At 41.0% G+C, this 18841-nt stretch overlaps 1 protein-coding gene across 1 annotated transcript; it reads right to left on the bottom strand.

The window, feature by feature from the left end:
- Positions 1-10049: 10049 nt before the first annotated feature.
- Positions 10050-17006, bottom strand: LOC106578844 (RPE-retinal G protein-coupled receptor). Its single transcript, XM_014158049.3, has 7 exons — positions 16619-17006; positions 16007-16166; positions 14469-14590; positions 13911-14064; positions 13067-13184; positions 11920-12033; positions 10050-11749 (listed from the first exon to the last, which is right to left on the bottom strand). Exons 1-7 carry the CDS (start codon positions 16692-16694, stop codon positions 11603-11605), a joined length of 891 nt encoding a protein of 296 aa, XP_014013524.1. The 5' UTR covers positions 16695-17006; the 3' UTR covers positions 10050-11602.
- Between the last annotated feature and the right edge of the window lie 1835 nt (positions 17007-18841).

Below are 18841 nucleotides of genomic sequence, written 5' to 3'. Positions count from 1 at the left end.
TAATAATCATAGTAGTTGTCGAGGGTGCAACAAGCACGTCCGGTGAACAGGTCAGGGTTCCATAGCCGCAGGCAGAACAGTTGAAGCTGGAGCAGCAGCACGGCCAGGTGGACTGGGGACAGCAAGGAGTCATCATACCAGGTAGTCCTGAGGCATGGTCCTAGGGCTCAGGTCCTCCGAGAGAAAGACAGAAAGAGAGAAAGAGAGAATTAGTGAGAGCATATTTAAATTCACACAGGACACCGGATAAGACAAGAGAAATACTCCAGATGTAACAGACTGACCCTAGCCCCCCGACACATAAACTACTGCAGCATAAATACTGGAGGCTGAGACAGGAGGGATCAGAAGACACTGTGGCCCCATCCGATGATACCCCCGGACAGGGCCAAACAGGCAGGATATAACCCCACCCACTTTGCCAAAGCACAGCCCCCACACCACTGTCAGTAGAAGTGTTGTAGCAGTTTAAGTATTTGATGGCTATGCCAACACAAATGGAGTACTTTTTTCACATTGTCTGTTCTGTAAATTAAGAGAATGTGTTACTAATGCTGTGATTGTGCATTTTCCAATAATTGTATGGAAATTTGTTGCTCGAAGCTGTGAATGTGTTATTTCTTTACTGGAAGCTACTTGCCAGTACGCTATTGTAAAAGTAACAATAACTTACTGGCTAAATGTTGCCAGTAACCTACAGGACATTTGCTGCCACTAGCAATGGTGCCAGTAACCTAGAGAACACTTGGTGCCATTAGCGATGGTGCCAGTAACCTACAGGACACGTGGTGCCATTAGCGATGGTGCCAGTAACCTACAGGACACTTGGTGCCACTAGCAATCTTGCCAGTAACCTACAGAACACTTGGTGCCATTAGCGATGGTGCCAGTAACCTACAGGACACTTGGTGCCACTAGCAATCTTGCCAGTAACCTACAGAACACTTGGTGCCACTAGCAATGGTGCCAGTAACCTACAGGACACTTGCTGCCACTAGCAATGGTGCCAGTAACCTATAGAACACTTGGTGTCACTAGCAATGGTGCCAGTAACCTACAGGACACTTGCTGCCACTAGCAATGGTGCCAGTAACCTACAGGACACTTGGTGCCACTAGCAATGGTGCCAGTAACCTACAGGACACTTGGTGCTACTATCAATGGTTCCAGTAACATATTGTGCCTTAACGGACTCTTCTGTAGACATCACTTGCTGATTGGCAGCATATTGTAACAGCCTCAGCCTATCAGAAGATTGCGGACTTGGCTTATTCGAGGTGTGGCTTTCAGCTAGCTCTTTTTGGTCTCCCATAAGAGGGAATGTCATCCCAGTTAATCTGGTCTGTTCATAAACACCAAGCTTGTAATTATATATATATATCATTTTTTAACAAGTGGGATGCATTGTTGAGCGTTACATCCCAAGGGGTGAGTGCTGATTGGACGGAGATTGTGACAGCCGGTTAAATGGCGTCCCTTGACAAGGCAAGAACAAGATGTATGTCAGGAGTAGTGCAGCATTATCATAAGGAGATGTATACTTGGAATACAGAGGAAGAATGGAGGGAAAAAGAGAGGCAGAGGAGGTCTAAGAGAGAGGGAGGAAGAGGGTTATCTTGACTGTTAAAAATGGCGGGAAAAAGGGAAATGGTTTGTTAAAGAAGAATGATAGAAAGTGTAAGCAGAGTGAGTTGAAGACAGGTGGAGAAATGGAAGTGAATGAGGGCGAAGAATCCGAGGTGGTAGGTGTGGTGAAGTTCTCGGAGCCCGAGGGTAAGGATAAAGATGAGTCTGTGACAGTAGGAGAAAAGTTTTGGGAAAAAGTGGACCCTTGCCATTTGAGGTTTCAGGGTGGGTGAAAACAGAGTTTGGTGCTGTGGAATCGGTGAGGGTAACCAGAAGTGGTCTTGTGATAGTTGTTTGTGTTTCTGCTGGTCAGAGGAAGCAGGCACTCCGTGTTAAACGAATGGGGACAAGAGATGTGAATTGTTTTGCTCTCAAGAAAAGGGCGCCATTGAGAGGAGTGATTACTGGGGTAGCGGTAAATGTGAAGCTGACCAACTGAAGGGGAAGATTCCCGGTGTTTGTGATGCTTGTCGTTTGGCAGACAGGGTGGCGTGAGTGGTGAAACAGAAGTCATTGTCTGTCCTTTTGAGCTTTGATGTTAAGTCTTTGCCTGAAAAAGTGATGTTAGGATATATATGTTATCCTGCATGAGCTTTTGTTACGAAAACATTACGTTGTTACAGGTGTCAAGCTTATGGGCAAGTGGCAGCAGTGTGTAGGAGGGAGGTTCCTACTGTAGGTGTGAGAAGTGTGTAGAAGGGTATGAGACAAAGGAATGTGTAGCATTAGGGAAAGTAGTGGAATGTGTTAATTGTAGGGGTGCCCATGGGGAGAAAGGCAGTTTGAGATTTCCAGGGTTGGAGTAGTGAAGAAAGTAGAGGAAGATGGGTCAAGGGGGAGGGATACTGAGAGGAGTGGTGTGAGTAGTAGATCTGTACCAGTACAGAGGGATAAACCAACAAGTGATATACAAGTGATATATGTTTCAGTAAGATTGGATTTTTGGCATTTATAGCAATGGTTATCAACTGTACTGCAGGGATGGAACGTAAATCTCAGAAAATAGAGGTTGTGGTGGCAGCTGCAGAGAGGTATTTGGGTGTGTGAGACGTGATGTCAGAAGAGTTAAAGGATGCATTAAGTGGTGGTATCCCATCCTTTCAGGATGTTGGCCTGAGGTAGGACTAAATAGATTTAAATAGTGAAGTATTATTATTTATTTTTGTTGTGAGTGTAGTGTTAGATGGTAGGGTATTTATTTATTGTTATAATTGTGTATTTTTTTAAGCAAACTATAAGGGAGTTATACTCCAGTTTAGTACGTGGTGGTAATGCAACATTTCTTGGATGCCAACCGGCGTTAAACCTTATCGAAGAAGAAGCCTGTAGTCTGCCAGTTACTCAGCACTGTTAAAGGCAGACATAAACTCAGCAAAAAAAGAAATGTCCCTTTTTCAGGACCCTGTCTTTCAAAGATAATTCGTAAAAATCCAAATAACTTCACAGATCTTCATTATAAAGGGTTTAAACAGTGTCTCCCATGCTTGTTCAATAAACCATAAACAATTAAAGAACATGCACCTGTGGAACGGTCATTAAGACACTAACAGCTTACAGACGGTAGACAATTAAGGTCACAGTTATGAAAACTGAGGACACTAAAGAGGCCTTTCTACTGACTCTGAAAAACACCAAAAGAAAGATGCATGCTGCAAGGAGGCATGAGGACTGCAGATGTGGCCAGGGCAATAAATTGCAATGTCCGTACTGTGAGATGCCTAAGACAGCGCTACAGGGAGACAGGACGGACAGCTGATCGTCCTCGCAGTGGCAGACCACGTTTAACAACATCTGCACAGCATCGGTACATCCGAACATCACATCTACGGGACAGGTACAGGATGGCAACAACAACTGCCCAAGTTACACCAGGAACGCACAGTCCCTCCATCAGTGCTCAGACTGTCCGCAATAGGCTGAGAGAGGCTGGACAGAGCTTGTAGACCTGTTGTAAGGCAGGTCCTCACCAGACATCACTGGCAACAACGTCGCCTATGGGCACAAACCCACCATCGCTGGACCAGACAGGACTGGCAAAAAGTGCTCTTCACTGACAAGTCGCCGTTTTGTCTCACCAGAGGTGATGGTCGGATTTGTGTTTATTGTCGAAGAAATGAGCATTACACCGAGGCCTGTACTCTGGAGCGGGATCGATTTGGAGGTGGAGGGTCCGTCATGGTCTGGGGTGGTGTGTCACAGCATCATCGGACAGAGCTTGTTGTCATTGCAGACAATCTCAACGCTGTGCGTTACAGGGAAGACATCCTCCTCCCTAATGTGGTATCCTTCCTGCAGGCTCATCCTGACATGACCCTCCAGCATGACAATGCCACCTGCCATACTGCTCGTTCTGTGCGTGATTTCCTGCAAGACAGTAATGTCAGTGTTCTGCCATGGCCAGCGAAGAGCCCGGATCTCAATCCTATTGAGCACGTCTGGGACCTGTTGGATCGGAGGGTGAGGGCTAGGGCCATTCCCCCCAGAAATGTCCGGGAACTTGCAGCTGCCTTGGCGGAAGAGTGGGGTAACATCTCACAGCAAGAACTGGCAAATCTGGTGCAGTCCATGAGGAGGAGATGCACTGCAGTACTTAAGGCAGCTGGTGGCCACACCAGATACTGACTGTTACTTTTGATTTTGACCGCTACCTTTGTTCAGGGACACATTATTCCATTTCTGTTAGTCACATGTCTGTGGAACTTGTTCAGTTGTTGAATCTTGTTATGTTCATACAAATATTTACAAATGTTAAGTTTGCTGAAAATAAACGCAGTTGACAGTAAGAGTATATTTCTTTTTTTGCTGAGATTATATATCAATGTGATACCAAAGAACGATTCAATATTTCATTTATTGCTAGTCATAATGTTATTGTAATAATTCAAATGTTAACGCATCCAACTGGTATTTACGATTTCACAACTGGTAAATTCCCACCTCCTACATGGTTACAAATGCAGCTTTATATTTAATATATTGGGAAAAATGTACTATTATACTAGATTATGCGCACATGTACCCTAAAAGGTACCGACCAGTACTATTTGAGTTCCTATGTGTACCTCGTGTATACCTTTGACCAGTGAATAACGCTGTACTGTAACCATGCTCTCATTTTTCTCTGTGTGTGGTGTGTGTGTGTGTGTGTGTGTGTGTGTGTGTGTGTGTGTGTGTGTGTTTTTTCCTTTTTTTCTTGGAAACAAATAACCATTTTGTGGCACCGCTGAGACATTAATACAGTCCAGACTGAAAGGTTGCAAGTTCAAATCCCGAAAGAGCGTTTAATCACACTTTGTGTTAGAGTCTATCAGCTCCATGCTAGTGGACACCTGCAAAGCGATTATTTTGGCAGTGTAAGATGTGGAACTGCATTAGAGCTGTCAAATCCACAAACGTCTTCCGGCCTTATACCTGAAGTGGAAATTGCCATTGGCTGCACAGAATTGCATTAAGAGAGATACAATGTAGCCTTGTTTACAAGTTGGAACACGAGATGTAATCTACACCTAGATTAGGCTGATAGAAATCCTAATTATTTTGTGGAATGATTTTCAATTTGAGTGTCACTATTTCAATATAGCCTACACGTTCTCATTCTGAGTAGAACTGGCATGGCTTCATGATGATGACCACATGAACTCCCCGATTTGACAGCTCTAATGCAGTTCCACCTCTGACACAGTCAAAACACCAGCTATGCGGGTGTCGGCTATCGCGTGTTGAATCTAGGCCTTAACGTCAAGTGTCCCTGAGCACTGCTACTTTTTAATTGGTGTCAGATAATCATACACTTATTGACTTGATTCCAGGCAACTTTTAGCAACGTGCAGAAATGTATTCTTGACGGGACAAAAAGTACCCAAGTGCATTTCTATTGACAGTAAATATACTACAAAACACTAATAGAGTATCCTATTACTGTAGAAATGTACCATAAAATAACTGTACAATTTACCACAAAATAAACACTAATGGCTAACGGTATAGTTTCACGTTATCACATGTTGAACCAAATGATTTCACATGTTTTTGGAACATGTTTTTGGAACTTCAGATGTGAAAACGTGTTTTTGGAACACTTCACATGTGAAAACGTGTTTTTGGAACACTTCACAAGTGAAAACGTGTTTTTGGAACATGTTTTTGGAACTTCAGATGTGAAAAATGTGTTTTTGGAACACTTCACATGTGATCACTTTTTCAAACACCACAAAGTCAGCAGTGTTTTCTTAAACATTCATTACCTATAATACATCTCTGCACTTATCAAAAGAGTGTCATCTGCACTGCTATTATAGTCATCAGTTAATCTGACTATTCTCTCATCATTGATTTCATTTATTTATTTCAGTCATTTGAGTGATTCTGTATATTCTTTTAATGTTACTCCTGAATCACTATGATAAATATAATCGTTTTTCTTGAGTGTTTTTTTTTTTTAACAAAGCTGAGATTTTCTTCGAAGTCCAAAGTGTAGGAATACAGGTGAAATCAGTTACCGACAACAGACATTGTGGCGTAGCAGGAAGATTGGAATGCTGTGAATCAAGAGGATGTAAGTTTAAATCCCAGGTAACAACATGTTGAACATTAATTACTCTAGAAATACACACAATGTTGTCAAATATGTATGTTAAAAGCACTGTGTATCAGAATGACTCTTTTTGGTTTGCAGAAATGTGAACATTTGAATCCACATGCGAAAGGTTATGTGATCGAGAGCTGCATGTAGACACGTGTGCACATTTTGTTCATATCCTGTGCTAGTTAGTGAGTTATTATCCCAGTTAAAAATTATTTGTAGTCAGCAATAGGGGAGGGATTTTTTTCCTACAAAACATTTACATTTTAAGACATCTTTGAAAAACCATGTCAGGTAAAGAGCTTTTTTATGTCTTAAAGGTGGAGTGTTGTATTTTGAGACAGGCTTGAATAAGCTAAGTAGCCAATAGGCGGAGAGAAGCATAATTTGTCTGATTCTCTGTAATAATGGTACGGGAATAATAATTCATTTTTCTTTGTAAAGTGGTTTCTTGCATCAAACAACACAACAACATTTACAGTCACCTCCTTGTCTGAAGGTTAAGTTGATAAACAGATTAATGTCAAGCCCAAAAAGTCTCATGGAATGTAGGTCTACATTGAACACCACATGTTGGCTGCTACTGTTGGCTGAATGATCGGACAGCTATTTCCATGTAAAAATGTTATGGGATGCATTTTCTCCATTGTTTTTGATGGTAGGCCACTCTGGTAGGCCTACATTATGATCAAATAGCTACAGTAGCCTACTTAGCCACTGTTAAATCTGTAACTTAAAGCAGGTACAGCCTCAGTGTTCACAGTAAACGCACACTGGAAGTTACACAGAATCAAGTTTGAGCTCAGCAGACCAAAAATGTGGTCAGTGCCCCAAAAAACTATAGGGAACATTGGTGGACACCCCTTCAAATGAGTGGTTCCGGCTATTTCAGCCACACCCGTTGCTGACAGGTGTATAAAATCGAGCACAGAGCCATGCAATCTCCATAGACAAACATTGGCAGTGGAATGGCCTTACTGAAGAGCTCAGTCACCTTCAATGTGGCACCTTCATAGGATGCCACCTTTCCAACAAGTCAGTTTGTCAAATTTCTGCCCTGCTAGTGCTGCCCCTGGTCAACTGTAAATGCTGTTATTGTGAAGTGGAAATATCTAGGAGCAACAACAGCTCAGCCGCGAAGTGGTAGGCCACACAAGCTCACAGAACAGGAAATGCTGAAGCGCGTAAAAATCGTCTGTCCTCAATTGCAAAACTCACTACTGAGTTCCAAACTGCCTCTGGAAGCAACGTCAGCACAATAACTGTTCGTCGGGAGCTTCATGAAATGGGTTTCCATGGCCAAGCAGCCGCACACAAGCCAAAGATCACCATGCGCAATGTCAAGCGTCAGCTAGAGTGGTGTAAAGCTCGCCAACATTGGACTCTGGAGTGATGATTCACGCTTCACCATCTGGCAGTTCGACGGAAGAATCTGAGCTTGGCAGATGCCAGGAGAACGCTACCTGCCCAAATGCATAGTGCCAACTGTAAAATTTGGTGGAGGAGGTATAATGGTCTTGGGCTGTTTTTCATGGTTCAGGGCCCTTAGTTCTAGTGAAGGGAAATCTTAATGCTACAGCATACAATGACATTCTACACCCCTCCATGTAATGGTATCAAGTTATACTGTAGCCAAATGTAGGGCACTACATAGTGAATAGCATGCCATGTCAGTGTAACCGATGTGAAATGGCTAGTTAGTTAGCGGTGGTGCGCGCTAATAGCGTTTCAATCAGTGACGTCACTCGCTCTGAGACCTGAAGTGGTTGTTCCCCTTGCGTTGCAAGGGCCGCGGCTTTTGTGGCGCGATGGGTAACGATGCTTCGTGGGGTGTCAGTTGTTGATGTGTGCAAGGGTCCCTGGTTCGAGCCCAGGTTGGGGGCGAAGAAAGGGACGGAACCTACACTGTTGCAACAGGAAATTTGAATTATTGGTGAATTATAATGAATGGACATTTTTGTAGGGGTTGATACTTTATTAGTTCAAGTCTGAAAATGTTAAATGGAAATTACAAACTTTACACACCTTTTTAAACTTTGAATACACTATACGTTTGCATTTCCTATTGTGCAGGAACTTTCCTGCAAAATCTGGGTGATCAGATTAAGATTCTACATCTGTAGTTAGCATTGTGTACTGTACCAGGCAGTTACCAATTGTGTTTGAGTTCTTCAAAGTATGTTAATGTCAGTTCATGAACCCCTCAGACTTTGCTCGCATCCCAAATGGCCCCCCATTCCCTACCATAGGGCTCTGGTCAAAAGTAGTGCTCTACATAGGGAATAGGGGGCCATTTAGGGTATAATTTAGGGTGCCATTTGGGACACTACCTTCACGTTGTTTAGTTTGGCATACCATCTCATCTGTTAAATAGATTATGCTGTAGCTAGTACTGAGCGATTAGTCCTTTTTGAGGTCGGTTCAGTTTCAGTTCGATTATTAAAGAAGAATCATGTTTTTCAATATCTACTGTATTATTTTTTAAATGCGCTATGCATTATGTGGGTTGAATGCTGTAACACAGAATAAAACAATTAATAGCAGTCACATTACTTTAAACCTCTTAAGGAACCACCCCTTTTTTTCAACAAATGTGTTATATTTGAAGCCTTTATTATTTCATTCCAAGTCAACATCTCATCTCTATAGAGTTACTAGAGTTACTGCCTATGCTGTTTGACAAAATCACTATTTTAGTATTTCTTCAAAGTAAATATGGCATACTTTTATGACTGCTGAATATCTAAAATCATGTCTTTTTCAGGCTCGCTAAACTTTCTATCCCTCAATCGGTGCGTTCTCTCTTCTCTCAGCGGGCGCGCAATGGATTATAGTCACTGTAGTTAATTACCAAGTTTTCTGTGGTAAACTATGTACAATATTGGCCTGTTGGAAATTACAACTCCCTACTACATCTCACAGTTCAGGCTTGATCTGATTTATCTCTACATTAAAAAAAACTCCACATCGAGCTAAAAAAGAGAAAAAAAGTTGTTGATTTATCCAGAACTAGTTGGCATTACCACCAATTCTGCTCTCACTAAAAATGATCTCAGAACTCTATTTTGTATACATTTCATGAAAATACAAGTTGCCCAATTTTTATACAAATAAATGGTTGGTTACATCATTCTGTCAACCCTCCTAAAACATACTATAATGATGGTGTGTAGTAATCACATTCTTAGAGTACTGTAACATCCAGGTCCTTTTTATTGGTCAACAGGTTTCTCTGAACCTGACAAACTGTAACATCCCGGTCCTTTTTATTGGTCAACAAGTTTCTCTGAACCGGACAAACTGTAACATCCAGGTCCTTTTTATTGGTCAACAGGCTTCTCTGAACCTAACAAACTGTAACATCCAGGTGAGTTAAGAGAAAGCCGACTCCTCCCCCGGAGGAAGGCTGTTGTCTATTTGCAGTTTGCGTCTCAAATGACACTCTATTCCCCACTCTGTTGTAGTGCACTATATAGGGAATAGGTTGCCATTAGGTCTTGGTTCATAGTAGTGCACTATATAGGGAATAGGTTGCCATTTGCAACACCCCTGCTGATTGGGTGAAGTGGCTGACAGGCCCTGGTGCTGTGCCACACAGGATTACTGTGACAGGCGGCTGTGTCAGGGACTTGGCTGCATTAGTTCACTCTACTCGTTAAATTTATTTCAGGACTGGAGACTCCATGTTAAGCAGCTCAGACGACACAGTGACAGGCACTAGCGCTTTACACCACTGTGTTGATGTCTGTCTGCCATGCTTACCTCACCTGGGACCAGAACACATGATTGGGAGTAAGAGACAAAACTGAGAAAGACAACATTGCAAACAACTGCAATGGAGTAGATTAACTGTATTTTATGTAAGGTTATGCATGCCAGCGTCTGCTACACAAAGATAGACGAAGTTAAAACGACACAACGTGACAATGTGATAGTCTAAGATTACCGTTTGAACGTACAAATACGTTTATAAAAATATATGCATGCACGACTGTCTGCTAAATGGCATATTATATTTCAACAAAAAATACATTCAATACACCAAACATTGTTAGGTTAAATCTAGTTTACTCCAGACTATATGGGGATGTAATGTAATGTAAGACTACGTTGGTAGAGCATTGGTCATTCACAAACTTCCTCCGTGGAATTCAGTGTTGTATGGTTTTCTCCACTCACTTTAAAGGGATGATCCTGCTTCTTTTACTTCTGCCTCCACAGAGAATAGTTCAACCTCCACTCTAAGTACCTACAGAGAATAGTTCAACCTCCACACTAAGTACCTACAGAGAATACATATAGAGGTTACATCACATCAAGGCTTTTGTCTTCAGACTTCAAATTGAACCATATTCCCTACATAGTGCACTACATTTGGTCAGGTCTCTGTTCAAAAGTAGTGCACTAAATAGGGAATAGGGTGTAATTTGGGACACAACCCTAAAACTCCTCAGGAACCAAAAGTGACCCAATAAATATTCTTGGTCACAACTATACAACAACCTCCATAGGTTGTCTTGGCTGAATGACACCTGGGTTCAGTTACTATAAGAAATAATGTCCAATACTTTATCCTGGCTTGATTGAGCTTACCTTAGCATAAAACTGTATACCCCACCCATCTGGCACTCCAGGCAGGCTAAAGTAAACGGTTAAAGTATTTGAAATATTTCAAATAGTATTTGAACCCAGGTGTGGTAGACTATAGCTATTTTTTGAAGTCTCATCCTTTTACAGCTGTACAGGTACAGCGGCATGCTGAGAATCACACCAGGTAAGGTCAGTGGAGTCAGAATGAACAGCGGCTGCATGGCAGAATACCTTGCTGTGTTTATTACAGTGCTGAAGGAATACCTCAGGGAGACTTCTAGAAGTAAATCTATTGGCTATTTAAAAAAACGGTATTACATTAACATGACTTGAACCTTAAGTTGGTGGACTTTTAAGTTTATCTATGGTCGTATTACCTTCAAATCACTCAGCATGAAAATGGAATTAAGAGCACTGAGGTATTTGTATTACAACGTAGGTCAATGAGTGTCCTTTGTCTAGTCAATCATGAGACATCATTCAATCTAATAGCAGGTGCTTCTCCCCAAAGTCTATTTGAATGGAGAGTCAGCCACCATACCGCTATTGACAAGCTACATTGGACCCATGGTTTCCCAAGCCAGCTAAATAAACAATTAACATTAAGTTCACCACCTTGTCCAAATAGCATTCTTCCAATGTGAAACCTACTGCAATGAGAGTGCATGATGATGATGTTGTTGTTTGGATATAGCCTGTACCATAGAATTAGAATATGAGAATGGAACATTCTAATTCCATGGCCTGTACAGTAGTGTAACCATAGAATTAGAATGTCAGAATGGACATAGACGAAAACTTCCTTTATCTTCCTTTTAACTTCACAACGACCGGCTCAGTGAACTTCTGGCCAGTCAGGAACTGCCACACCCCTCCTCTGTAGAACTCGTTCCCAAAGGAATAGAGCCACGCGTTGAAAATAGGGTTCATTTTCGCCAAAACAGGAAGCAACTAGGAAATGAATAAACATGTTTTCTTGTTAAACGATTTAAATAAAACAATCTCCATTCAAATTTCATTGAACTAAAGAATTATCAAGCACAGGGAGAAAGGAAGAGAAAAAAAGACAAGAAAAATAGAATAAAAGGGAAAAAGGTAGAAGAAAAAGAAGAACTGCTCACCATTCTCAGCTTTGGAGAGACCAGTTTGGCGTTGTCAAAGCAGGCGTAGATGCACATGATTTCGTAGGGTCCCCAGCAGAACAACATAGCCCTCAGTGGTAAACTGGTGTTCCACTGGAATACAAGGACAGTCAATAAAGTTTATTGAATGGGACTTTTAAGGGTTAGTGCTATCTGGAATCCTTGGGATGTCCCTACCATAAACCCTACCTAACCCCTATACTTACTTTAATCCTGTTTAGACTTTTCTGGCTTTTAAGCCACACAGAACATAGTGACTTATGTACCCCCACACAGAACATAGTGACTTATGTACCCCCACACAGAACATAGTGACTTATGTACCCCCACACAGAACATAGTGACTGTTATGTACCCCCACACAGAACATAGTGACTGTTATGTACCCCCACACAGAACATAGTGACTGTTATGTACCCCCACACAGAACATAGTGACTGTTATGTACCCCCACACAGAACATAATGACTTATGTACCCCCACACAGAACATAGTGACTTATGTACCCCCACACAGAACATAGTGACTTATGTACCCCCACACAGAACATAGTGACTTATGTACCCCCACACAGAACATAGTGACTTATGTACCCCCACACAGAACATAGTGACTTATGTACCCCCACACAGAACATAGTGACTGTTATGTACCCCCACACAGAACATAGTGACTGTTATGTACCCCCACACAGAACATAGTGACTGTTATGTACCCCCACACAGAACATAGTGACTGTTATGTACCCCCACACAGAACATAGTGACAATGGAAACAGGATGCACATGAGCTCAATTTCGAGTCTCATAGCAAAGGGTCTGAATACTTATGTAAATAAAGTATTTCTGTTTTTTATTTATTTGCAAAAATGTCTAAAAACCTGTTTTCGCTTTGTGGGGTATTTGTGTGTCGATGGATAAAAAATTTAAAAAAATCTCATCTATTTTAGAATAAGACTGTAATGTAACAAAATGTGGAAAAAGTGAAGGGGTCTGAATACTTTCCGAATGCTCTGTATATTGAGAACTATGTTTTTCTGGCCAAAGATTAATGGTATTAGTATAATGTGTTGTAATGTTCCAAAGAACATTCAAATGTTCTAACGGTAGAATGTTAGAGGGTTTACCCTGTGCTTGTTGATCTTCTTGAAGTATGCGTGAATGGCGTCGTAGTTGGACTTCATGACATAAGCAGGGAAGATAAGGTAGAAGACAGTCAGGGCCCCCATATAGGTAATGTAGTCCCTGTTGAATGGAGATGAACACGGACGATATAACGACATATACTGTATTATACTGTGCATCTTTATACATGGGGCATCCTCACTTGTCTAGGGTTGCAAAATTCTGGTCATTTTCCAAAGATTTCCCGGTTTTCCAGAAATCCTAGAGGATTCCGCAGCTCCTGATTATTCCCTCCTGATTTCGGGAATCCTCCCTCTGGTATTTATGGAAAACCTTGGAATGTTGCAACCATAGTCAGCGGGAGACATTGCTAGACAGCTTTGTTTTTATTGTCCGAAATGAATAATCCAAATCCATTAGAGATTTTTTGGCAGTGCTCGTTCTGTGTGTGAAATGCTGGATGTTTTCAACTGGGGTAAAGAGCCTACTTTTGTGGTAATCTGCTTGATTGTCTTAAATCCCAGTTTCTGTATTCCATTGTTTACATTTGACTAAGCCAAACAGTGATGTCAACAGCTGGTTTAAACAGAAGGGTATTTGGGAGTCAATCTTTAGACTTTGTAAAGTCTTGTAGAGTCTCTGGTTGAAACATCAAAACGTGCAGAGGTAACAGTGTGTGAGGAAGTTGTTGTTTTACAATGAAATGACCTTTAGGTCTGGAATTACCTGCACCACAGATGAGAGGGAATTTGAGGGTGTGTGTGCACATTTCATTTTCTGACTGGAAGTTGCTCTGGATAAGATTGCCTGTTAAATAACCTACATGTTAATATAAATGTAGCTTACTTGTCTCCTTTGGTGTAGTCTAGAGTGCAGCAGGTCCTCATGGGCTCAAAGTCATAAACTCCCCAACCAATCAGAGGGACGGCCGCCCAGAAGATAGCCAAACCCCAGATAACGATAGAAATAGTCCAGGCCGTGCTCCAAAACAGCTTCTGATCTGGAACATAATAAAGTCGAAGTTTATTGGAATTTGCAAGAGTATGTTTGTAGCTTTGTAGATGTATATAGTACATCAATAAATCTATTTTTTTTATAAATCAATAACGCTATAGTAAATGACATGAACACATACTGGGAAAGGGAGATACCTAGTCAGTTATACAACTGAATGCATTCAACTGAAATGTGTCTTCCGCATTTAACCCCTCTGAATCAGAGAGGTGCGGGGGGCTGCCTTAACATCCACGGCGCACGGGAACAGTGGGTTAACTGCCTTCTTCAGGGGCAGAACGACAGATTTTTACCTTGTCAGCTCGGGGATTCAATCTAGCAACCTTTCGGTTACTGGCCCAACACTCTAACCACTAGACTACCTGCACCGTACAGTAGGATACTACTCACTGGTGACATATTGGTGATATCTGTCCCAGGCGATGGTAGCCAGGAAGCTGATAGAGGCCAGAACTGCTGTCATCCCCATGAAGGCGTGGTTGCTACATCCGTCTTGGCCCCAGGGCCAGTGACTAGGGTGGCAAGAGAGGAGCACATTTAGGCTGCGTTTACACAGGCAGCCCAATTATTGACAAAATATCAGAATTGGGCTGCCTGTCTAAACACAGCCTTAGTGTTTCTATTCCCATCAGGCATAAACATGGTGACTCATATTGCTGCAAATTGTTATATCAAATACACCTGCTTTGGGTTGTGGTTCTATACAGTTGAACTATGAAATCAGGATCACATACATTAACAATTGTTCAACATTACAGTTATGGGCGATTCCTCACGTAACAGAAGAAGACCATGATTTTGGGGGATTTTTACATAATTTAATCCATAGAAGGTTCCTTTGGAGGTTGGATTGTTGACATATATTTGACATTTGTATCTTAAAGCATAATTGAGAAATAATTAATTGAATTTTGAATATTTGTGACATTTTGGCCTTACCCTTTCCTCCCTTAAGACTCCATATTGTTTCATCTGTAGATGCTGCATGCAAAGCAAAAATCGGTGTCATATGAACCTTTGCTGCTTGTTCTGCTTGCTTGTTATAAAGTACATTAATTTGTCAATATTGAAAAATATAAATCAATTTTCGATTTGACACATTTTGTTTTATATATTTGTTTGCATAATATACACTACAGGCATATCAAAGTTCCAGAGTGGGATCCCTGATACTTTTAGAGTTAGGATCCAATTTGTAAGCATTACCAACAGAGTGAATGTGAAAATGGATTCAAAATTGTCCCCCTCTACTGGTGATTTGCAGGATGTGAAATTATACAAATAAAAGGAGGGCTGTGATTGGTCACATTGCCTACTCTACCATTTTCTCTGTATAAAATGGGTCATAACTTTAAAACTAGCAGAGATCCCTCTGGAACTTGTATATGCCCATAGAGTATATGATGTTCAACAATATGTTGAACAATTAGCCCTAACCAACATTTTTTTATTTTTCGATAATTATAAAATCTGTTATTTGAAATCAAAATACTACTCATATTACAAAGCAAGTGGCAAAGCTACAATTTACACATTTTTTTTTTAAATGTTGGTGTCTTAAAGGAGACCTGGGTAAGGCCAACATGCCACAAATTTTCCAACTTCATAAAGAAAAAAGATACAAATGTCAGATACATGTCAACAATGCTTCCTCCAAAGGACCCTTATATGGATTACATTTCATGAAAATCAGTTTCGTGAGGAATCACCCTTTTGTGTAGTATAGCATATATCCATTATAGCTACTCAGATATACATGATAAATGTGCCTTACTTGAATGCCTCTCTAGAAAGGATGTCAGCACAAATCATTCTGTAAACCACTTTTAGATCAATGCATAAACGCATGTTTTGCAACAACTATTGTACACATAAATTAGGCAACCTCCAAAGGCGTTAATGCAGTGTCAGAGGACAAGAATTCATACCTATAAAATAAGCTGGCGTAAGCAGCGATCAGGCCGGTTATATTGAGCATAATGTCAGCCACAGCAAGGTTAAACACAAGAAAATTACTGGGAGTTCGCATTTGCTTTACGCTAATATAGGCCAATATTGAAATGGCGTTGAGGAAGAATCCAAGAAGACCTAAAACACATGAAAGAAAGAAATCATCAAGGGAAACGACTTGTGATAGATTCCATGATATAAACAGACTAAATGGAGGTTTAACATTTCAGTTAAGTTACACGTATAGGATATGTCCGAAATTGTTGCATTTTAAGCGCACATACTTTTATTTAACTTTCACATTTCGACCTTACAAAGCCTAATCTTACAATTATAGCACAAAATAGCACATATCACATTGACATACATGGATGATTTAAAGTTGCCAAATTACTGTCATTACTTGAAGAATCTTCAAAGCATTTCTCGGGCCAATTCATTTTTGTTTTGTCCGACTTTAAAATCTTTAGGCCTATCCATTTAAGATCCCTTTAAAAGCCCACAGGGCTCCATCCTCTGCTAGCCGTTTCTCTAGTGCAGATAAAAACAACTTTCGTTTCAACATATTTGGCATAAAATATTTCACTTACCCCCAACAAGAAGAGCTGAACCGAATGCAAACATGTCAAAATCGGAGAATCCCTCCGGTAATGTGTATGCTGCCATTTTTTAATGGCCACTATAATTGTCGGACACTACAGATAATTCCTCTATGTTTATTTTCGCTTCTAAAAGTGCCAGAGGTTTCTAAGACTGAACTCCTTATAAAGTCTCTTTCACGTGAAAAGGCATGCAAGGACTTATCTCAAGAAAAAACCTCACCAATCCCTACAAGAATGTTGTAATTAGGGGTACAAAAATAATAATAATAGAGTATGCTACACATTGGATAAGAACTATTTTCTTCTTTTCCCGAAAATATATTTTTCTTTGTGTTCATTGAAGTGGTTTCTGCGCACCTAGTGCGCCTGCGCAGCTCGTCTATAAAACAACTGATAAGGCGCCCGCCTATCTCACATTATAGGCTACTACTGACCAGTGGTAGTCACTGAACTCTAAACCCACAGGTCATACTTTATCCTTAGTAGGCTAAACATTATATGGTACATGACAATGAAGGATATCTCTCATAGGGCGGCGCACAATTGGCCCAGCGTCGTCCGGGTTAGGGTTTGTCCGGTGTAGGCCGTCATTGTAAATAAGAATGTGTTCTTAACTGACTTGCCTAGTTAAATAAAGTTTAATTTAAAAAAAATATATATCGATAGGTAGGCCTACAGATGTATGATCTTAGTTTGAGCCAGTTTGCAATGGCAGGAAAATGATCCAGCACCAACAGGAAACGTGATTTATTATGTGGATTATAATTAATGGACATTGTTATGTAGGGGTTGATATATTTTTTCGATAGGGCTAATCAAATCTGACATTTTAAAGTAGAAATTACAAACTTTACAAGCCTTTTTAAACCTCGAATACACTACAAGTTTGAATTTCCTTCTATGCAGGAAAATTCTCAGCAACAAAAGAGTGATCAAATTAAGAGCCTACATCTTTACCTGCTGCCTTCACCATCCATGACATCGTAAACATAGACCTACAGTAACTGTAAGTGCTAGCTGGAAGCTGACAAAGCATATTGAATGGACTGAGAGACCCTTGTCCAGTGCATTATTGGTTTCACCATTTTCACAACGCAACATGTTTACATTTAACAATCCTTCAGTCTGGCTAAACTTGGTGGGTGAAATCAAATCTGACTTCCATGAACGTAACTCTGTGAGCGATGTCTCTAAGTCACCCCAACCTGTACACAGGATATTGGTTACACATTTATTGTCATTAAGACATTTTGTATAATAAAAAAAGATATACACAACACAAAAATGAACACCAAGAATCAGAACAGACACAGCAGTCACAGTCAACACCATATTGTCATACAGGGAGCTCCAGACCATGACACTATAGTATATATTCATTGTCTACTTCAGTGTTAATGCCAAGTACAGTACATCTAGATGGAGAAAACAGATATCAACTGATATCTCTATGTAATTTTACCATTTACAAATTCAATATCAATATATATATATATATATATACTGCTCAAAAAAATAAAGGGAACACTTAAACAACACATCCTAGATCTGAATGAAAGTAATAATCTTATTTAAATACTTTTTTCTTTACATAGTTGAATGTGCTGACAACAAAATCACACAAAAATAATCAATGGAAATCCAATTTATCAACCCATGGAGGTCTGGATTTGGAGTCACACTCAAAATTAAAGTGGAAAACCACACTACAGGCTGATCCAACTTTGATGTAATGTCCTTAAAACAAGTCAAAATGAGGCTCAGTAGTGTGTGTGGCCTCCACGTGCCTGTATGACCTCCCTACAATGCCTGGGCATGCTCCTGATGAGGTGGCGGATGGTCTCCTGAGGGATCTCCTCCCAGACCTGGACTAAAGCATCCGCCAATTCCTGGACAGTCTGTGGTGCAACGTGGCGTTGGTGGATGGAGCGAGACATGATGTCCCAGATGTGCTCAATTGGATTCAGGTCTGGGGAACGGGCGGGCCAGTCCATAGCATCAATGCCTTCCTCTTGCAGGAACTGCTGACACACTCCAGCCACATGAGGTCTAGCATTGTCTTGCATTAGGAGGAACCCAGGGCCAACCGCACCAGCATATGGTCTCACAAGGGGTCTGAGGATCTCATCTCGGTACCTAATGGCAGTCAGGCTACCTCTGGCGAGCACATGGAGGGCTGTGCGGCCCCCCAAAGAAATGCCACCTCACACC

The sequence above is a fragment of the Salmo salar genome, chromosome 19, assembly GCF_965601325.2.
Source record: "Salmo salar chromosome 19, fSalSal1, whole genome shotgun sequence".
Taxonomy (NCBI): domain Eukaryota; kingdom Metazoa; phylum Chordata; class Actinopteri; order Salmoniformes; family Salmonidae; genus Salmo; species Salmo salar.
This window is presented reverse-complemented; position numbering and strand designations above follow the sequence as displayed.